Source organism: Pongo abelii, chromosome 14 (assembly GCF_028885655.2).
Source record: "Pongo abelii isolate AG06213 chromosome 14, NHGRI_mPonAbe1-v2.0_pri, whole genome shotgun sequence".
NCBI lineage: Eukaryota > Metazoa > Chordata > Mammalia > Primates > Hominidae > Pongo > Pongo abelii.
Window position 1 is genome coordinate 56,212,394 of NC_071999.2, and position 22,985 is coordinate 56,235,378.

General features: G+C 45.6%; 1 protein-coding gene across 2 annotated transcripts in view; it reads left to right on the top strand.

Annotated features, from left to right (window-relative positions):
* FAM124A (family with sequence similarity 124 member A) overlaps window positions 1-22,985 on the top strand; it is a 59,555-nt gene that overhangs the window by 13,764 nt on the left and 22,806 nt on the right. The window contains exons 3-4 of one of the 2 annotated variants that reach the window (XM_024257606.3): window positions 9,215-9,322; window positions 15,363-16,096. In XM_024257606.3, coding sequence (XP_024113374.3) covers window positions 9,215-9,322; window positions 15,363-16,096 — 842 coding nt within the window. 2 annotated transcript variants of the gene reach the window in all.

The window sequence follows — 22,985 nt, forward strand, 5'->3', positions numbered from 1 at the left end:
TGGGGTTGCCGTGTCTGAACTGCCCTCGAAGCAGCCCCAACTAGGCACAGCTGCTGCTCTGGGCCCCTGGATACACTCTTATTGAGAGAAAAGGGGTCAGATGGATCACAGGTGTTTTTCAAATAGGCAAGTCCAGGTGTCTTGGTTAATTACAAGCCACTATAGCTGGTCTAGAGCCACCACTGGGGTTTGTCAGTTCTGCTTTGCTGCTCTATCTGGGAAGACATCTCATCCCTTCCTGAGACTGTCTTTCCTCACAGCTGTCTCTTTCCACATAAATGCTGCCTTCTCCCTTTAGTTTCTCAGTCATTTCAATATTTTCTTACAAGTTCAGGATACTGATGCAATAAATGTTTTGATTTTGGCCTTGGCCACATTTTTGCAACCCCTCAGCATTTTGGAGGGAAAGATGAGCTCATTGTGATATAATTAAGCAATTATATTTGTGATAAGCCAATGTAGGAGCTTTGAAAGCAACACATGGAAAAGATATGATTGCATACTGTAGAACGCCTCACCAATGGGGAATACGTGAATACATATGATCTGTGTTTCCATATGCAAGAGCTAAATTCAGACTTGGGATAATGAAGTATTTATTATTTTCTTTGTTTTCATTAGAGAAGATGATAACTTATTGACAGATTTTGCTCATTTTAGAGCCAGTTTTTTTTATCACATCTCCAGAAAAGGAAGATCAATGTGTCAGAAGAGAGGCTAGTAGTCAATTTAACTTTTATCCATTTGTAAATGTTAGAGTCTTCATTTTTTCTTCTGTGTAAAATACTTTCCCTATAATTCTCAAAACAAATATTCTTCCAGAGTCTTATTCCATAAGATTTAGGCAAACTCAAATCTGTTTATTAATTCTCATAAAGAACAATTTTAGCTATTGAACTTGCTTAATTTTGTGATTGGCATGGAGTTGGCAGGGTTCACAGGTTTGTGAAAAGACTCAAAAATCCACTTCTTCCATCCCCGGCTTCACACCCTACTGCAGTAAAAGTGTCATAAAGAAAAGTCACCAATATTCTCTAAATTAGAATGTAGTCTCTTAGAGTTGTATATCTTGAGTGTCTCAGTTCAGGTTTGCCCCTATTTTCATTAGTTTTTTACTTCCTTAGCTTCCAAAGGGCTTACTAGTAATACTAATGATTGTTTGATATACTGTAGTAAACCCAGCAGTTGACATAAAACAAATGAAAGCACTGGGGAGATGGTGTACTTATTTCCAAGTGGAGGAAAATCATAGGGTTTTGAATTTCTACTCTACCATCCACAGAGCTGGAAGCACTTGAGTGTGCAACTTCCAGCCAACAAACCCCAAATAAGAACTATTTCCATTTTTATTACATTTAAGACCATGTCCTGGCACAACAGTCATGTTTATTCGCAAAACTCTTCTCAAAGGAGATTCAGGGTGAGCTGTGGCACAGCTGGAATGAGTCTGCAGCCCTGGATCGGGTTCTCCATAAGGGGCTGAGTGTTGGTCGATGGTGTCAGTGATAACATGTTCCATCTTGGTGTGTGGCCATGGCTGCAGAAACCAGTGAGAAACCACTGAAATGCTGTACATCTGGAGAGATCAATCTGATTTCCTTATCCAGTCTGTCTTCTTCTGTGGCTTTTCCTTCAAAGTGACTGCAGAATTCAAGCTTTTACTCAGTAGCATCTATTGCATTCCAGGCATGGGGCATCTGGTATACCTATAGCTACTGTCCCTGTAGGTGTATGGTATGAGAGCGCACCCTTAAGGTTTTTTTTTCCCCACCCCAGAAGCCAGGGACCTCACTCCAGCTTTCCCTAACTGTGGAGAGAGGGCCCTGCTGCTGGTGGCTCTTCCCACAACCCCAGGCATTGAAGCTTTCTGTGGAGGGGCTTTGGAATACTTGTCAGGTTCCTGGGCCCTCCTCTTAGGGCTGGGGCCATTTAGCATGTAGCTGGTAGGTGACACTAATAGACCACAGGCCTGGGTGTGGCATTTATGGCAGGTCTGGGTTTTGCAGCCAGCCGTAGCCTCAGAACCACAGAATGCCAGCTGTTGTGGGTCAGGGCATCCTGCTTGCTTCGCATTTTGTCAGCTGCCCAGGGAAGGTGTTAATGGCCTGGTAGAGCATATAAAATCACCAAACTGGAAAATTTGCTGCTCAGAGTGTGGTCCAGAGACCACTGCATCAGCATCACCAGGAGCTTGTTAGAAATGCAGAATCCCAGGCCTCCTGAGGCCAGTAAGTTGTATGTACTGAAAGTTTGAGGCGCACCGAGCTAGCCCATGTCTTCGTTATGCAAGCTCGCTCTTAAATCATCCCTGATACAAGTGGCTTATCTGAATCTCTTACTTTTGGGTTCTAATTTTTAAAACCTATAGGCTCTAGGATCCACCTAATATCTAGATGAAAAACATTTTTCACTTGATATTTGCATTTTTAAGTTGATAATTGAAAAGATTTTATCCATTGAGAGTGGTTTATTCTAAAACACGGAATATATCCCTTATGAAGAGGGTAGAGGTGTGTGTTTGGGGTTTGTCTGAGAAGCAGGTAGCAGCCTTACCTGCTGGACCATGGAAGTGGCAAATGAAACCTCTGAGATGAAGGAATCTGCTGAAGCTGAACATGTGAGTCCATTAGATTGTTATTTCATGGTGTGGGGCCTGTGTATTCAGAGTCCTCTGAATGGGGGCCTGAAAAGCTAGGCAGTATTAACTATCTGACAGTTGATAAGAAAAAAGCAATAACCAAAGATATGCATCAGGAAATCACAGGGTAAAGACAATATATGACACAGACAACTCCTTTGATGCTTTGCTACACTGGCATCCATTTCCAAAAAAAATACGGTGTAGTCCTTCTGGTTTCAAAGGTCAGTTTTAGTTGTGACTTCAACTTGACAGAGAGTGTTGATTTCCATCTGGGGTATGAAAGAAAAATGGAGGCAGACTTCTCATGACTACTTTTTTTCCCACCCTGAAAAGCTGAAGTGGTACTTCAGGGATATCTGGTCTATCAGAATCATCAGGATTTCCCCCAAGAGAGGAAATGAAAGTTAATAACTGCCACTACTCCTTACCTTGATGTGCCTGGTGCTTTTCTCAATTTCAAAATAATTTTTTGCTACCCAAATAATACATAGTCATTGCAGAAAAATCAGAGAATACAGATTAGCAAAGAGAAGAAAACCCAGAATCCTACTATCCAGAAGCAACCATTATACATAATTTGGTGTCTGCCTTTACAGGATTTTTTCCTGAGCATCTATATATTTATGTAGATATATAACATTTTGGGTAATAATTTACTAAAAAATGGCATTGTATATTTTGTTTTATAGTATAATTTTCTAACTATAGTGCAAACATCTTTATATGCCAGGAAACTCATTTCTATAATAGTTTGACTATTCATACAGTATTCCCTTATATTTTTGCACTGTACTTTATTCACTAGTTCCCTATTGTTGGTCCTATAGATTGTATTCACTTTTTCACTACTGTAAACAGCATTGCCAAAAACATCTTTCTAATAGGTCTTTGTGCATATCATTCCTTATTAGGAAAAACTCCTACAATTGGAATTGCTGGGGTAAAAAGTGTACTCTTTAAAGCTTTTGATCCCTATTGCTAGGGTATTCTCCAAAGGTGCCATTTCACTCTCCCACAGAGACAGATGAGAGTGTCATAAAAATTGTGATTTTATGTACACAAAAGATTATCTGGATAGATAGATACATATGTGGATAGATAGTAGGTTTTTTAAACAATAACAATGAGCAAAATTACTCTATGGAGTAGGTTATAAACGGGGAGACTTTCAGGTTTTGGAGAACCACAGGGAAATCTTTTCTGCTGCCCTCACTAGAAGTGTGGTATTGATGACAATCCTGCTCCAGCCTCAGACCACAGTAACAGCCACAGCAAAGCCATTGGTGCTCCGTCCAGCCTTTATGGAAAATATTTTCCACTCCAGTACAGTTTCTATCTTTATTCAACATCCATACTGCTGCCTTTAACCACTGATGGTATAACAAGTTAGAAGTAGCTGAAAAATGTGATACAAAAAGCCAAGTCATTTCCTTTCAAGTTTACAAAATTCAGAGTTGAAGAAAACTAAGATGATCCCATCATTCCTCCTTCTTTCTAAACCTTCTCTCCTTCTTCCACATTTGTGAAACTTCTATTTTGTACATCACCTGATTCGGGAAGGGAAGGAATGTTCCACATGCTCTCACTCCCCTTTTAATTTTGACCTGACCCTGACATCTTCTGACGTTATTGTTGGCACACAAAGGAAGTGAAGCTGAGCAGTTCGACCTGTGCTTAGAAGAATGATTTTCCTTTTCGTAACAAGAATAGTTGCAAGAAGTCTTTCCTTTGTCAATTATGGAGATAATTGGGGCTTTCTCTACAAGTCCATATTTAATATTTCATTGCCCCAGGCTTGAGGAGAGTGAGGCTCAAACATGTAGGGCCACAGATAGCCTGAACTGGGAAGTTAGAGGTCTCTCTATGAGACAGTGTGATGAAGGGCTCGCCATCTGTTAGATTATAACACGTTCTGCTCTTCATTGAGAACTCCTATAAGAAGCTCCTATTATAAAGAGTATGAATTTTCAGTCACCAACTCAGACATAAAAGCAGTACTGCTTTATTTCTCTATAATTGAGCTGAACTTCATCTTGAGCTGCCGCCCTCACCCCCTAATAAGTGAAGACACAGTCCTGCTCTTAGGGATCCCAATGCCTGCAGGGCTCAGCCCAGGAGAGGTTCGATCCATGATCCTTTCTCAGAACCCTTCTGGCACACAGATTTTGGTCAAGTTCCTTCCAGCCGTCTTCCTCCCACCAGAAGCCCAAACTTGGCATCTGAGCTGGAAAAGCTGCCCTTGCAGCCCCACATGTTCTTCTGCCTTCTGGTTCACAGTGTGAACCCTCTGCTCTAGGTTTTTAGCCTTTCCTGGCTCAGAAAGCCTTTTCTGTCTCCAAAAGCCCAGCTCTTGCAATAGAGAGCCTTGCCCTTCAAGACCATTTCCTCTGTTATGAGTTAAAACAAAATTTTCAGAAATTCAATTACTAAGTTTATCTGCTGCCATCCTCCCTGAAGCAGTGAACAGCCAGGACTCTGCAGGTGGAGGGCCCCAAGGCGATTAAGAAAACTGTGGGAAAGGGAAACTTGGCCATTATTTCTGCATCTCATTCTCTACATCATTTAGAATGTATCATCTCCCATTTGTATTTTTGTTACATTTGTCACGTGTGAAGGTCTTGGCTTCTCAATTAGATTGTAAGCTGCCCAAAGGCAAGGACAAGCTATGTCTCCTCTTACTTGGAGTCCTTGGGGCAGGCACTTCAGGACTAGGCGCCGCTGAGGTATAAAGGAGAAAGCCCTGAACTGGGAGTTGGGAGATGTTTGTTCTCTTTCTAGACCCACCATTGACAAGTGGCCTGACCTCAACTGTAAAATGAGGGGGCTGGACTGACTATCTTACCCATCCTTAATTTTCTAGTCATGTCCAGTAAGTTTGTTCTCCAAATGGGCCCAAAGTACACATTTTCTAAGGAGACTTAGAAACAAGGACTGGAGACTTGTCAGTGTTATATTAAAATTTTCAAAATATTTGAATATTCCACTGAATTTTAGGCCAAAAAAAAAATGAGTCCCCAGGCTCCATCCACTTCCTACATTGCTCATTTGATCATGAGCAAAGCCAATGCTGGATTTCATCACTGCTGCATCTACTGCGTTCAGGATGTGTTTTATAAGCACATATGCAGTGGCTTTTCTTAGAAGAGTTGCAACAGCTAATCATTGTTCATCTGACTTCTCAATATCCTGTCAGAATAAGTCCCTTTTTAAGATAAATCTTGAGTAATATAATTGTAAGGATTCCTCCCACGAGCTCTAGTGTAAGACAGAGGCCTGGAGTTTCCTGGTGAACAAATCCTTGGGATAGGCTTAGGCTAACATCTTCCTCTTTTGTCTTTTTTGTTTTGTTCTTTTTGGTAGATTTCTTTCATTTCCTAATACAAGATGAATATTAATTCTGTTCCTCTTGTTTCCAAGCCCAGCTCTGTCATCTCCAGATCTCCAATATTTGTTGAGATCCTGCTTTTCTCAGGATGACTTCGCTGCAAATGAAAATGACAAGCACATAATGTGGTTTAGAGAGAATTAAAATTACTGAGTAGAAGAAAGGACTCTATATAGAATGCTATAGTCTCTTCAGGCATTTTGAACTGTCAAATTTTTATGCAAGAGGAGTCTTAGTACATAATTAAACATGGTACATTGCTGGGTGTCAGGCCTGCATTACCTTCTCATAAACTTTCAAAGTCCTTGCAGTCCCAAGGACTTACACACATATGCTAGATATGTTTAAGTGTTTCTAGCTGCAGTTACACCTCCTCAAACTAATTACATCTCAACCTCCTGGTCTTCTCCCAGAATCTCTGTCAAGCTGTATCAGAATTTAAAGTGTCTGTCATTCCTTTGGTTGGTGTCCGGCTTTTGTTCTCCCTCCTTTTCCCATCAGGAGAGTATGTTTCAGAATGATGGACCTGAATGAAGCTTAGAAATACGTTTAAAGTAAGATGGATGTCCCACTTCCAAGTGGAAAAAAAAACCGGCAGGGTATCTAAAGTATCTGCCTTACTTTCTGTATTTTTTTTTCTTAATAGTGTCCTGGTTTTAGAATGAGCTCAGGAATATGAATTAGACATCCACATCGCTGACATTGTTTCTGCAGCAAATCATAAAAAAAAGAGAGGGCAGTTGAATAACTGTTATAGCAAAGCCACCCTTCTTATAAAAGCATGAGAGGGCCTATAGACCAGAAAGATCCTTTATTGTACTCCTCTGCCAAATGAAAATATAAGCTTTAGCTTAATCATTTCAGCCTAGGTTCAGTTCTTCAATTACAGGACACTTCTGTGAAATCAGGCTGAGGAAGAACCTTATGATCTATATTACAAATGCAGTTTGGATCTCCATGTTAAAAATCCTATATGTCACTTCACTGCCACCACAGGTCATTATTTCCAGCACTGCAACCAGTCTCGCCACTTTCACAGCCCAAAATTGCAGGCCAACAGGCCTTGTCAAAATTATAAGAATTAACAAATTACTAAGAATTAACATAGTCTGAGATTTTGTCTTAAATATTGGTGGAGTAAGGAAGTTGCTTACACATTTTTAATTAGTTCAAAGTTTCAAAGAACTGGCTTCTAAGACTATGAAAAAAAGAGATGAAGGCAGGTTATTCATTACATTCCGGATGAATAGCATCTCCCAGGAGGGAATTTGGAGGCCCCTTTCTGAAGGCATTTGTTTCTGGCGTTCTGGAGAATGCCTTAATGTGGGGAGGCCAGCCCTCTGCAAGTTTTGTGTTCATCGTCACCCAGAGCCTTTTTCCCTCCTGCTTTCAGATCTGGTTGTTGTTGTTTTTTGTTTGTTTGTTTGTTTGTTTTGAGACAGAGTTTTGCCCTTATTGCCCAGGCTGCAGTGCAATGGCGTGATCTCAGCTCACTGCAACCTCTACCTCCAGGGTTCAAGCGATTCTCCTGACTCAGCCTCCCAAGTATCTGGGACAACAGGCACCCGCCACCACACCCAGCTAATTTTTTTGTATTTTTAGTAGAGACTGGGTTTCACCATGTTGACCAGGCTGGTCTTGAACTCCTAACCTCAGGTGATCCACCTGCCTCGACCTCCGAAAATGCTGGGATGACAGGCGTGAGCCACCACGCCCAGCCCAGATCTGGTCTTTATTCAGTGTCAGCCGGTGCCCTGGATGTGTCTTTGTTGTGTGTGTGACGCACCATCTCACCTGAGTTTTCTGCCACTGGATCATGTGGATCTGGTTGGCAGACCAGTATCCCAGCCCCCAAGCCACTCAGTGCCGTTGATGGGGGCTTTAGAAATGCAAGTAAGTGTTTATTCAACCTTATGCAGGTCTCAAGCCAGGCTCCAGGGCCAGATTCCTAAACCAAACAACCTGCAACAGCTGGAGGTGCCCTCCTTCACAGTCTGTTGGCCTCGTCGGAGATTACTGGGTACTGCGGTGTTGGCAGTAATTTTGGCACTGGAATGGTGCACAGCAGTTTATTCCATCAATGGTAAATTGTTACAGCCGCTGCCTTGGAAACCGCATTGAGCATGTGTGTGTTCAGTGAAGTGTCTGTCTGTAGGACTTAGCTACCCGACTTCATCTTACATATTTGTTTATTGTCTGTCTCCCTCACTAGATTATAAGCTCTCTGAAGGCAGAGACTGTTTTATTCACCACTGTATCCTCTAGTGCCTGGCACATGGTGGGTGTTCAGTAAACACTCTTTGATTAAATAAATGATGAAACTAAATTGCAAATTGTCAGTGACAAATTGTGTCTAAAGTGACAATCATATTAATCGTTGACCAAAAATTCTAGAAAGGGGTACCTGAGCTTGTCATATCCTGAGACTTGTCCAGGAAGTTCTTTTGGAATGAGAGATATCTTCAACTAGACATGCCCACTGCTGGGGAGGGGGTGCTCTGGGGACACACCAGTTGGCCAGTTCTGGGAGGAGGGGTAGTCTGGCAGGCACCAGGCAGCAAGAGGCAGTGCAGGCATGGCTGATCTAAAGCCCAAGACTGCAGAGAGTGGTTGTGAGGGGCCCTGGCGCAAGCAGCATTGAGGTAGGTCCAGCACCCGGAAGTCTGTCAACAGACAGACTGCCCTCTTCCGAAGACTCCAGCTGAGGATGCCCACCCAGGCGAAACAGCCAGCCCATTCACAGCAGGCTCTCCCACCTAAGGTGGGTGAAGGAGCTAAGCCATGATTTCAGAGCCCCAGCCAATATGGGGCAGAAAAACCAACGCGATGATTCCAAGTGAAGTGGCGTCCTTCGTCTGGGATAATACCCGCGGTTTGTTGTCTCATGCCAAGGAAATCAAGGATGTGGACACACAAGGAGTGAGACTAAGAGCAGAGCTTTAATAAGCGAAAGAAAAAGGCTATCTCCTGCAGAGAGGGCTCCCAAGCGGGTGTCTGGTCTGCCACAAATGCTTAGGGTTGTATAGATGAACTTGAGGAGGTGGTGTCTGATTTACATAGGGCACAAAAGATTGGTCGGACCAGGTGAGCCATTTGCATAAGATGCAAAAAACTGGTTAGGACTAGGCATGCCATTTCACAGCATGCGAAAATCTGGCCGCCCCCCACTTTAATCTTTTATTATGCAGACGGATTCTCTACCTGGCGGACGCCATGTTGCCTGTTCCTTTACTGTACACACGGTAACAAAGAAAGGGGAAGATGGAGCCTCCAGGTTGAACATACCTGGCCCTCAGGTAGCCCTTTTCTATTGGCGCAGCTGCCGGCATTCATCCGTGCAAGCTTCCAGCTTGCTTATCTATGTCTACAGCTTGAATTTTCAGACTGCTCTTTGTTAGAAAAGAAATGATTTGGGGGCTGCTTTTTTGTTAAAAGCAAAATTCTGCCAAGGGCTCTTTTACACTCACTATGTGCCTAAATAATTTCTTTCCATCTCCTGTATCACAAGGATTGTGCCCTTGAGTAGTGAGAGGACATTCTGGTGAGGAGCACAGATCCGGGGTTCAGACAGCCCTTGCTGTTCTCCAGCCAAATGGTCTTGAGCGGGTCAGTTAGTAGTTCATCTATCATAGTGTTGTTTTAAAGATTAAATGAGATAGTATACATAAAGCTTGTAGGACAATGTCTGGCAAATAATAAGAGCATAATAAATGGTTGCTATTGTCTAAATTAATTTTCTGTTAAATTTAAATGGCCAGAAACAGGATACACAGGAGAGGTAAAATGTTGGAAAAAATATATATATATAACAAATGCCCAGGCTAATAGTACGCTTTCTGCATCATAGAAGGCCTGAGCTTGTGCACTGCTTTCTTTAACACTGTTTTCATTTTGTGTTATCAAAAGAAAACCTAATTGTCTATAATCAAATGAAAAAGAATCTCCCTTCTCCTTAGGAAAACACAAACTAATTTGAAAGCCTTGTTAATGGTGTGCTAGCAGCTCCCATCCTCCCACTAGCCTTGGGGCAGTCTGTGCCACTGCTCTGTTTGGTTCTGGTCTGTGTTTTACCCTAATTCAACAGGTGCTCGCTAGGTCCTTTGAGAAGACATGTAATAGATATGATAAAGGCAGAGCACATCCCACAGTCATGTCGTCTGTGCTTCTCCAGGGAGGCATAGAGACTTTTCGTGGCAATTAATTATTCACATTTTCTGTCCTTCCCCTCAAATGCTTGGTTTCCTATCCAGCTCCACAGAGGCACATTTCTCTGGGGGGGTGTGTAACTGTAACACCTGATGACAGCTTGAAGCTGCGTTCTGTGTTCTTTGCTTGTGTTTTCAGGTCACGTGCAGTGGGTACATGCTAGTGATGGCCAGAGCATGCTAATGCCACTGCTCATTCTCCTTAGCTCTTCTGGGGCAGGGTCTTAGCCACTTACATGTCCCTGGTTCAGGCGGTGCAGAGGGGGCTCTGGGGGTTGGGTCTTCGTCATCCTGGCTCGCCTGCTCTCGGCTGCCTCCCAAACTGCCAGCCGAGCTGGTACTTGGTGGAATGCCTTTCAGCTCACCCCCCTGCTCTGAGGCCGGGCATTTCGCCCTTCTGCAGAGCTGTAAACATTCACTCATCCATGCAGACTTCAGCATGGTCTTTGTTACTGCTCTCAGGGAAACCTTTGTGTAACTGATAGAGATGGCACAGGGCTGAGCGCCCTGACAGCTCCACTGGGGAGTCTCAGAAGCCACCTTCTCCCGGGCCTCTTCACACCCAAGCCTCTCACGCCATACTGTAGGCTTTCTTGGGTGACTGTTGTGCATTCCTTTCACTTGTGCACCCACCTGTGGTGCTGGCCTGTTTGAGTTGCCCTCGAGGGTACTGCTGAGATGTGAAGACCTGGGCATGTGCCAACAGGGAGGGCAGTTTCTAGCTTATTCTTCCTCCAAGACCTGGGGCCAGAGGAAAGAAATGTAAGTGGGTGTCCAAGAAATGAAGCTGTTGGCTGGTGGCCGGGAATGAAGCCAGTCAGAATGAGGTGGGAGAGCCGTGCAGAGGGGCCAGGCGGGAGCTGCCGTGGCCACACATGGATGGAGAATGGCAGCTGGCCACTCTGCTGTGAAACAGATACAGTGGAGAGGCGAGCACACATCTCTGCAGAGCCTGGGCTGATGGTGCACACGGAACTCAGATGCTGGAGTTAGTGCTCATACTCTGTGTGACCTTGGCAGGCTACTTCACCTCCTGTGCCTCAATTTCCTGGTCTCTAAAATGGGGACAATCATAGCACCTCCTCTTTCTATGGTGGTTGTAAGGATTAAACGAGTTCATACATGTAGAACATGGAGAAAGCACCCATGTTAGCTAACATGTCACCTGTGTACCTGGCCACATGCACACCTGGGGGTGGGATTAGGACCTTGAAGGGACTGCCTGGTGGCCCGGGCAGCTTCTTTTCCCAGACGTTCCTTTACTTTGCATGGCATTTTCCCCCCCTCATTAAAATCATCTGTCATTTTTTCAGGTAAAATTCTTGATCCTCTTGTTCAAAGCCTTTCTGTCCTTTTCCATTTACATGGAGCATTCACTGATGTTTAGCAAAGTCGCATGTCTCCACTGTTGGGAGTTCAAGGCACCAGAGAAAAGTGAAATCCATTTAGATGATGTGGTATTTTCTCCTAATTTTACTGGAGTTACTGACTGGCAGAAAATTTCATTGCAGCTTTACTACTTTTGCATCAACTGTACTTCTGCCAATAGTGTCATGAATGTTCAACCAAACCGAAAGAAGCCAGGCAGGCAGAAAGGGCAAGCAAAGAAAAGGGCCAGACTTATCTCTGAACTCTGATTGTTTTCCTAGCCATCATGATGAATTTTCATGAATTCAAGTCTATATGGGGGCACACACTTATCAGATAACTGCATAAAAATGAGAATATGATCTGAAAGTAACTGGCCCATCCTTAAATTCAGCCCTTCACCTACGCAACACAAAGGTCCAGTTGCCAAAGAACATCTCTCCTGGAAGTCGTTCGGGCATCTCAAGCCAAGTGGTCAAGGTGGAACTTTCTGTCTTTTCCCACGAATCTGCCCTTCTTCCTCTATTTCCTATTTCAGTTAAACATCACATCAGATCACTTGTTCATCTGGAAACATCAAGGTATATACTCCTCTCCAACTTTTCCTACACCCCACCCAGCAGGCCTGTGGGCTCCCTGGCCTGCCATTTGTATCGTTATAGCCTGTGAATCCATGCCTCTTCTATTTACCCACTTGACTGACTGTCCTGGATCTGTAAGTACTGCCGGGTAACAGCCACCTCCAGTCTCAGTTTCAGGCTTGAAACAACCGTCATTATTATTTCCCATTTGTCTTGGGTCAGCTGATCTAGACCATGCTCACCTGAGTGGCTCTTGCCCTGTGTCTTTGGGTGTGAAGGTTGGCTGATCTAGGACAGGCTCAGCTAGAGTGGGTCTGTTCCATGTGTCTCATCCCCTTACCGGGACCGGTGGGCTCACCCAACCAAGCATGTTCTTATAGAAATGTTGGGAGCACAGGGAGGCAAGCCAAAACGCATGCCACTGCCATCTCTTTCTCCTGGCCAAAGCTAGGCATATGGTCTCATCCTAAATCAAAGGGTGGGGAAATACGCCACCCATTTAGTGGGAGGAACTACACAGTCACATGGCAGAAAGTAAGGATACGTAGTAGGATAAGGAACTGAAGCCACTAACATAATCTCCTACACTGCCAAGTCCTTGTCATCTCCTGTCTGGACTCTTCACTAGTCTTCTAACTCCTTATTTTGCCGATAGCCAACTTTCCCCCAACTTGATCCTGACACCCCTTCATAAAACCTTCCTTTGCCCCTTATCAACTACTGAATTGAGCTGAGGCCCCATACAGCTTGGTTCTAATCCATTTTTCCAGCTGCATCTGTTGCCATGTCTCAGAATTCCCCACGGCCCCCTTCCAAATGTGCTTGTTTTTTGCACAGTTCTATACCTTCGTAAACTCTTCCTAATCTCCTCAGCATTTGAGGGCATCATGAGCAAGAGGATGTGCTCTGCCTTTACCCTTCAAGACCCAGTTCATATGGTGCCTCCTCCAGGAAGCCTTCTGCAGAGCCCTCCTTCTTTTGTCATATGCAGTAAGTTGGAATTGCTTAATGCTCATATTTAACTCATACAAATTTGAGAATACATGCTCAGCCAGCAGGAAGGAAAGAGAGGGAAGACAATTTAAAGGATTCCACTTGCCATTCTACTCCATGACTGTGGAGAGCTGAAACTTGACTCTGCTCTTACCTTAGTCATCTTTAAGTTCCAGAAGCCTCTCAGGTTCCCAAAAGCCTCTTGTAGAGTGAAGGGCAGGGTTTGATGGGTAAGGGTTCAGTGTTTAAAGAAACAGACTATTCTCTTATACATGGCCCTGCAGCAAAATGGTTATTTTATGTGGTGTTCAACTAAAGAAACGTCTATCTGGCCATCTTGTCTTGTTACAAGTTAGTGCTTTATTGGAAATTTAGGAGACTTTCAGTGTTAATCGTGTCTATAGATAACCTTTTCTTCACAGTGACTTTAGAATCTAGCCCCCACCCCAAGTTACTATCCCATTGTATTCCTTTTAGGCATATATCAGATTTAATATTAATTTTTGATGTTTGTGTTTCCCCACTCAGTCACAAAGTTCTCATCTTATGGGCTTATGGGTCTTCAGAGGGCTGCTGCCTATGGTTGTGCAGGTTGTGCACTGCACAATTCTCAGAGAGCATATCATGCAAGAGTATATGTAAATGTACTCCCATAGTGCTTGGGCATACATAATTAGTGCCAGCTTCTTTGTGTCCCCAGTGCCTGGTACAAACTGATTGCTTAACAGATGTGCAAATGAATGCATGAATAAGAGAGAAGACAACAAGCTGGACTGTTTTCAAGTGAGACACTTAATAGAGTTGGGATGAAAATTCAGACAGGTTTTGATCCGATTAAATTAAAACCATGTTATTGCAGCTGTACATGGTGAAATGGACTTGTAAGCCCACTTGGAATGTCTACCTACCACAAAAAAATTTTCAGCCTGTGACTTGATCAAGGTTATGATTCTGAAAAGTACACCACATTGATAGAACACAACTGACCACATGATCACTCTATGCCTGATACCCCTAGTGGACACTGTGAGGCATGTGTTTTGTCAAGGCAGATCTAGATTCTAGGTGAATCTAGCCCCCTAAATCACAATTGGCCTAAAGATGTCTCAATTCCCTTAAATGAGACCTAAAACTTATATGAATGCAAATAGAACCATCTTTTAAAAGAGCAAGGCTTTTATCAGGTATAGTTATGTGATTCAGAAATATGCCAAGTGTGGCCAAAAAACTGTCACCCCACGGGAAACTGTTGCCAAGTTAAACAGTCAACTTCATGCTTGGAATTCAGTACTTTCAGGTGTTCTGCCAGAGATCACAGGGAGGGTAACCGACCCATTCAAGATGTTTGGGCTTCTGAGTGGATGTCGCCCAGCAAGGGGCACAAAAGGCAGCCTTTCATGGGCAGTCATGGTCTCACCCTGCTTTCCTTCCACCCTAACCTCAGCCCCAGTAAGCTCCAACAGCAAGAACTCTGTGCTTGGCTCCGGGGGTCATCCTTCCCTGTGTCTCCAGCAGCAACATGATCATGGCCAGGCCCCCACAATAGGGGACACTGTGGGCAGGACTGGTCACCAGCCAGAGCATGACTTGTCTATAGAGTAAGCCCCAGAGGGCAAGCACAGGTCTCTCTTGTCCTCCATCATTCGCCTTGTGCCTCACTCCCTGTGAGGCAGGTAGGAAGGAGCCCATGAGTGTGTGTTAACAAAATAAACAAATGAAATAAGCAAACCAGAGGAGTGTGTTTGTGTAGGGAACTACAGGGCAAGGCCCTGCAGTTATTTCAGGAAATACTAAATGGTGTCCACAAGATGCTATGCCATCTTTTCTAATGGGCCTGTTGTTCCTTCCAAGTCACTAGACTTGACTTTCTATTTGTCTGATACGTAAATATAAAGTCAAATGTTCCCTATACCAACCAACCTGATGAAATACAGGACCAAGTTTCTCCTCACCCTGTCCAGCTCGGAAACTATTCACATAGCAACAGCCCTTTCCTCTTTGGCTGCTAGGGTGCTGGCATCGTAGTTTTTAATAGGTAAACTTGGGATCAGAAAATCACAGGTCATGGAGTCAGTTCAGTTAGAATTTGACTTCTCTTCCTGTCAAGCCAGTACATGTCATCACTGGACACTTTAATGATATAATCATAATTGTATTCATTCATCCATTCGTTTTTTGCGTGCCCCCAGGTGAGCTTTCCGTTGAAGAGGCGCAGGACCCTTTCCTGGTCAGCATCCACATAATCGCAGACCCAGGGGAGTCCCAGCCCCTGCAGGAGGCCATCGACAACGTCCTGGCGTGGATCCACCCGGACCTCCCGCTGTTCCGGGTGTCCGAGAGGCGGGCGTGCCGGCGGCGACGGAAGCCCCCCAAGGGTGCTCAGCCAGCGCTGGCTGTGGTGCTGTTCCTGCAGGAGGAGTACGGCGAGGAGCAGATCCTGCAGCTGCACCGCACACTGCAGCAGCCGCCCTGGCGCCACCACCACACTGAGCAGGTGCACGGCCGGTTCCTGCCCTACCTGCCCTGCAGCCAGGACTTCTTCACGCTGGCTCCTGGGACGCCGCTTTGGGCCATCCGGCCCGTGCACTACGGCAAGGAAATCGTGCGCTTCACCGTCTACTGTCGCCACGACAACTACGCCGACAGCCTCAGGTTCTACCAGCTGATTCTCCGGAGGAGCCCCAGCCAGAAGAAAGCGGACTTCTGCATCTTCCCTATTTTTTCCAATCTGGATGTGGACATCCAGTTCTCCCTGAAAAGACTGCCCTGTGACCAGTGCCCGGTGCCCACCGACTCCTCCGTGCTGGAGTTCCGAGTGAGGGACATAGGCGAGCTCGTGCCTCTCCTGCCCAACCCTTGCAGCCCCATCAGCGAGGGGCGCTGGCAGACGGAGGACCACGATGGGAACAAGATCCTCCTACAGGTACTGGGGGGACGCATGTCTGTTTAGGGGACCCGAGAAACAAGTCAATTAGCTTTGCCTCAAACCCTATAGTACCAGTCACAGAGCAATGATCAAGGAAGGAAAGATCAGTGACCCTCTGCCCAGCTCCTAGTCGAAGTCAAAGTGGCCATACAGGATCCCAACAAAAGAGTGGGAATGAAAGACTCTTCCCATTGGTTCTTTTCATTTCACTGTCAGCAAACATGTTCCCAGTTCTTCCTGGTGCCCCCTGGAAGAATTTTGTAGAAACTTGCACTGATGCCTGATGATACTAAACTATGGCTTTGTGGAGTCAAGGATTGCTTTATGAATCTTTCCGATCCCCCATAGAACTAAACTGACATTCCACTTTGAACACAGTAGGTTCTCCATATATGTTTTTGTTTACTTTCTATTAAAGAATATTATTAATTATATATATACCAAAAAATTCACATTGTAAGTATACAGCTCAGTAAATTTTCACAAATTTAACATTTGTATAAGCAGCACACAGATGAAAAAACAGAACAGAGACAGAAACCAAAGAAAAGATTCTTCCTCCCCCGCTCTGGGACTCCCTCCACTTAAATGAACATCTTAATTACTCTATATTACATGAAAGGGGGAGGGAGAAGAAATTTCTAGTCCAAAAAAATTGGGCATATGGCTATGTTATCCTTTTTTTAATATTTATAAGTGGATCTCACATTTAAAAAGCTATATTTAAGTTGGCTGGCAAAGATATATACCATGAAAGAAGATTAGTGATAACAATTAGATACAAAGGGATTTCAAGAAGGCAAATATAGATAGAAAAATCAGATAAACCAAGTGTGACATCCAAAATGCATGTCAACTTTCTAGAGCTATACTGTTCAGTAGTAGCCACTAGCTACATAGTTAATGTTGCCATTAAAATTAAAATTTAAATTTCATTCCTCATTGACACTAGACACATGTGGCTAGTGGCTACTGTACTGGATAGCACCACTGCAAAATTTTCCTTATCGCAGAGAGTTCTATCAGCCAGCACTATCATTCTATCAGCCAGTTCTATCATTCTAGAAATGAGCCCCAAAGTTGACTTTGAGTTCTTGTAGCAGCAAAAGCAAAATGGAAAATCATCAGTGATACGATTCAGAATTCACAAAGGAAAAATCAACTGTGCTTTAGGTGCACATATAGTCCCAGTTCAGAGTCCTGGAAGCAAAGTCCCCCCAGCATCTCACATGCTCAGTGGTGTCAGCAGCCTGTGCTCAGCCACACCTCTCGAATAACACAGCAGGGGACTCACAAGGCTTTCTTAACTGATGGCTGCAGTGAGGCCAGGTATGCCCAGCCAGATGTAGTCCAGAAAAGCTGCTGCACAGGGGGAGGCTGGGCAAACAGAGTAGCCCCCACTCACACCTCCTGGTGGCTTTGCTTAATCTCAGAGGGAAGAATGCACCTTCAGATACTCTCCCACAATTTGTTTCTCTCAGCCAGGCTTTCAGTAGCTAGTGAGTGTCAGTGAATTTGCCTTTTTTATTCCCAGCCAGGTTCCTGGAGCCTATTCTCTATGTGATAGATAAAGGACAGGCTCATGTGTCCTGCAACTCGGCCACGTGGGGTTGTGCACTGTTCCTTTCTCAGGGAGCCCCGAGCAGCCTGGTAGAAACACAGGCCTGAATGGAAGGCCGCCTGCCTCTTTTGGAGGCCTGCTACAGGAGTGCTGTGAGCAAGGCCAGAGTTCTCCTTAAGAAGTGACTTGGGGCCCCCTAAAACAGCAGACAGAAGCACAGTCTGAGGACCCAAAGCTCAATTCTACAATGAGATTGTGGCTGTACTTTTAGGCTGGAAAATGATGAGAGCAGGTAGTTCCAGGTCTTCAGAGTGGCAAGATAATTTAACAATGGTCTCCAAGTCTATGGAAAAATTCTTCTGTAAAATATGCTCACCACTATCCCTTGGGTCCTTAGAAGGTAGAAAGAGAAAAGAGCTGCAACTAAAGGTTTCAAATAAGGCTTAAAAGGCAGGAAAACCTGATGTAGAGAATTATTACCAGTTGAAATGAGTTGCCAGGCAGAGGCCTGGGACTGTTATCACCAGAGAGCTTTTCAGATCTCATCCACACCAGCTAGTATTGCTTATCTTCTGCATGCAGCAAGGAGATTGACTGGGCCATCATTCCTAGAATACTGGGGACACTGGTTTTGTGAGGACAGAGAGACAGATGCCACTGAGGATGTGATGAGGGACTGATGTGGGCTCCAGAGATTTATTTTGTAATTGTTAATTGTGGTAAAATACACATAAAATTTACCATTTTAGCCACTTTAAGCCTACAGTTCAGTGGTTTTATACATTCACATTATTGTGCAACCATCACCAGCATCCATCTCTATAACTTTTTCATCCTGCCAAACTGAAAGTCTGTACCCACTGACCACTTCCCATCCCTCCTCCCTGAGGTCCTGGCAACCTCCATTCTACTATCTGTTTCTGTGAGTTTGACTACTATAAGTACCTCATATAAGTGGGATCATATAGTATTTGTCTTTCTGTTATTGGCTTATTTCACTTGGCATAATGTCCTCAAGGTTCATCCATGTTGTAGAATGTGTCAGAACGTCCTTTCCTTTAAGGCTGAATAATATTCCATTGCAGGAATATGATAGATTTTTCACATCCATTCAGGATGGACCCCTGAGTTGCCTCCACCTTTTGGCTATTGTGAATAACACCGCTATGAACGTGGGTATATAAATGCCTCTTCAAGACCCTGCTTTCAGTTCTTTTGCATGTATACCCAGAAGTGGAATTGCTGGATTGTACGGTAATTGTGTGTAATTTTTTGAGGAAAGGAACCACCACACTGTTCTCCATAGCAGCTGTGTCATTTTACATTCCCAGCAAGAGTGCACAAGGCAGAAACTTGCTTTTTAGGGAAGCAGAGAAAGGCCTGCTCTTCCTGAGGTGAAGCACATGGTATTCTCCACTAGGAGGTGCAGAAAGTGACAGTGGGTGGAAAGAGTGGAGCAGACACTGAGATGGGCCTTGTTTTATCTTCACCCTGTACACTCCAGATCTAGACCATTTGTATGCATGTGCTTATGTGCGTCATCATAAAAGATGCATCAGATCATGTCTCTTTCAAGATTCAGAGTTTCCAAGGGCTTCCCATGGCCCTTGCAGTCCCTTCCAGATCTTCACCAAGGCCTACGGCTCTCTGGCTTTATTTATCTCTCATTTCCCTTCCCTCTTGCTCATTCTCCTTCTACATTGGCCTGTTTTCTGTTCCTCAGATGCAGCGAACTCATTTCTGCCTCAGGACCTTTAAACCTGCTGTTCTCTCTACCTGGAATGATCTCCTCCATGATTTCCTTCCCATCATCCAAGTTTCAGAGGGCCCTTCTCTGCCTTCCCCACCTAGAGCAGTTCCCTTTCCCCAGCCCTCAGCACTCTGGTTTTTCTTCTCACACACTTAATCACTTTTCTAAGTTTTTGTCTTGGTTTTAACACAGTACCACAAACTGGGTGGCTTAAACAACATAAATTTATTGTTTCAGAGTTCTGGAGGCTAGAAGTCCAAAATCAAGGCATCAGCAGGGTTGGTTCCTCCAAAGGTTGTGAGGAAGAATCTGTTCCATGCCTCTCCCCAGCCTGCTGTTGCACTGGCCTTCTTGGCCTTCCTTGGTATGTGGAAGTACCAGCTTGGTCTCTGTTTTCACGTTCATATGGCATTCTCCCTGTGTGTGTCATCTCCAAATTTTCCCTTTATGTAAGGACACCAGTTCTATTGTATTAGGGGCTCACCTTTCTCCAGCATGACCTCATCCTAATTAAGCTAATTCCATCTCCAACAACTCATTATTTCCAAATAAGGTCATATTCTGAGGTTACTAGGGGATGGGACTTGAACATATGAATTTTGAGGGGACACAGTTCAACCCATAACAACTATCTTGTATATTTATCTGTTTACTTGTATCTGATCTGCCTCAGTTATTATATTGTCAAAAAATGAATGAGTGTGAGCTGGGGATAGAGGAGTGAGGGCCATCTGGGATCTCTCATGGGTCCCCGAAACCCTCTTCAGACTCTAATGTATGGGTTATTGGGCAGCCCCTTATGCCAGGCTTCACCTTTCAGAGCAATGGAGATGGCAGACATGCAAACCAAGAAAGCTAGCAAAGCATTCCAGTGCTGTGGCTTCAAAACTCATCCAGGGCAGCACATGGCATGGGCTTCAGAGTCTCAACTCTTGTACTCACCTGTTGAGTGGCTAGGGGCATGTTCCACTGCATTGGGAACCTTTGTTTCCAAATCTGAACGCGTAGGATGGTAATTCTTCCCTAGCAGGGTCACTGAGACCTGTGGAAGAATGCCTCTGGCGTGCCCTTGGTCAGCACCCATGACCCGGGAATGGCAACCGTTACACACAGAGGTGGATGGTTTCATGTGGCCAGGGTGGAAAGATGCCAGGAGAGGCTGCTCAGAAGAACCTATGCCTGAGCAGAGCTGGGGCAGATGCTGTTCCGGGGGAACTGGGGAGCCCCAGGGAGCAGAAGGCACAATGGCCTGGGCAGGATGGGGCCGGCGCAGCCGTCAGGGTTCTGAGCTGCATCTTCCCTGGGCCAGAGACGTCTGGTGAGACACTAACTCGGGAACAGGCAAATCATGTTCCAGTTCCAAAGCCCAAAACCAGCGGAGTCATCCCTGAGTCCTCTCTCATGAGACCACTTGCTCTACCTCAGGACGCTTGCAGAACCCTGCCACTTTCTCCACTTCTGCTGCCACCTCCGTCTCTAAATGTCACTGGCATTTCCTCGTTTCTCCCCTGGGCTCCCACAGCCACTTCTCCACTGGATGGGCAAGGGATCCTTTTACAATGCAAATCAGATCATGTGACTCCTGCCCAGAACCCTCCAGCGGCTACTCATCCACAAAGCCCAGTTCCTCCCAGGGCCGGTGAGGCCTGCCTCCCCCTCCTGCTGACCTCTTGCCTTTCCCCTCATCTGCCCATGACCCTGTGTCACCTGGGGTCCTTCAGAACGCAGGGTACCTCCCATGCTCGCCTCACCCGTCCCCACCACCTGATTCCCTCCCCACATAAAAACACGCTGGCTGCCTCACCCCCGCAGGTCTCCCCTCAGGGTCCCCTCATGAGTGAGGCCTCCCTGGAGGTTCACTGAGATCTGTGGGAAGAATAGTCGGTCTTCCCGCAGTGAAACGCAGTTGTCCCTCTCTCATTCTCAGGCACAGATGCCCCAGCCCATCCCCTTCACCTCACTGTGTTCCTCCCCATAGCACTGTAAGCTGCCAGCGCACGGCAGCTGCCCGCATCACAGGCTTGGCCACCTCCCCACCAGGGACAAGCACCTTGAGGGCAGGGACTTGGTCTTGTTTGCCCACTGCTGTCACCCTAGCGCCTCTAACAGTGTCTGGCACGTGTTAGACACCCAGTGTTTGTGGAATGAATAAAAGAAGGAAAGGGAGGGAAGGTGGTGAAGATGGCAACCTTGGACTGGTAGGGGTGTGTGCAGGAGGCTGAGGGAGCAGTGGAGAGCCTTGGCAGAGGGGGCGGTTCAGAGGCAGTTCCTGGGTGTGTGCAGAGTGAGGAGGACCCCCCAATAGGACACAAGAGGAGGCTGTGTCAGGAGGTGTCCGGGAGGAGGGCTCCTGGGGCTGTGGTGTCTGCTGGCTGGCTGTGAGCAGGAATCTCCAGCCACTGAAAGCAGGGCCAGAGAGTAAAGCAGGTTGTGAGGTGGCCATCCCGTACCCTGTCTCTGCACCTTATGCCAAGCCTGAGGCCTGTGGGCCAGCTTTCCTTCCACACACAAAAAATGGTGGCTGTGCTGATGGAGTCCTCCATCCCCAGGCCAGCCATGTGGCTGTGAGAGAGCCCTGCTTCTCCCAGGGGAGGGCTCAGCCAGTGTCCCTGGGAAGGCCAGAGATACACACTGCCATGGTCCACCCTTCTGGAATGACACCTCTGCTTTTTGCTGCCAGAAGTGGTGACAGACTATCCCCAGTTGGTCTTGCCTGGGAATGAGCTCATGCAGGAAAGCATTTACCCTAGAAATAATAATGTGATAACTAATGTTAATTGCACGCTTAATAGGTTCCATGCTTTGGGCTAAGTGTGATCTAATATCTTACTTAACCCTCAGCATTTCTACCAGCCAGAGACCATTCTTATCTCCATTTTGCAGATGCACACACTGATATTTAGGTCAGAAAACTGCCTACTTCCCAGTACTACAGATGGTAAGTGGTAGGACTGGAGTGGATGGAGGCACAGCCGACTCATGGACCTAGTAGAGACCTGGCATTTCCAGTGCTGGCGTCGTCTCCAACTTTAGAAGGCATAAAAACCTGGAGGGCTTGTCAGACTTTTGGATTCTACCTCCAGAGGGTCTGGTCCAGCAGATGTGGGCTGGGGCTGAAGTTCTGCCTCTCTGACCAGCTCCAGGAACTGGCCAGTAGCACCCTCCTCGACATTTGCCAGGCACAGCGCACTCCAGGGCAGGATAGCCCAGCTGCTGCTTCAGGTTTGATTACCACCACCTAAGACACAGCCACTTTTTAAAATATTTGTAGTTTTAATTAATAACAGTCTCAGTAAGAGCATCAAGAATACAAGTCTCAAGAGGTATCTGGAGAGTGAACAAACCTTCCTCAAACTGATTTTATCCCACCTGATGTCTGATACACAGCAGCTACTCAGTAAGCATTAGCTTGCCTTATTACTCCCGCTTGGGCTCTGGTATTCTCCGGGCAGGGGTGCAGTGACCTGAGGGGCAGGAGATCCACATGTGGGGGCAGGAAGACACTTGCGAACAGCAGGCTATGGGGCACGGGGCTAGGGCAGAGTCCCCGGACCTGGGGAAGTGATACTAATATG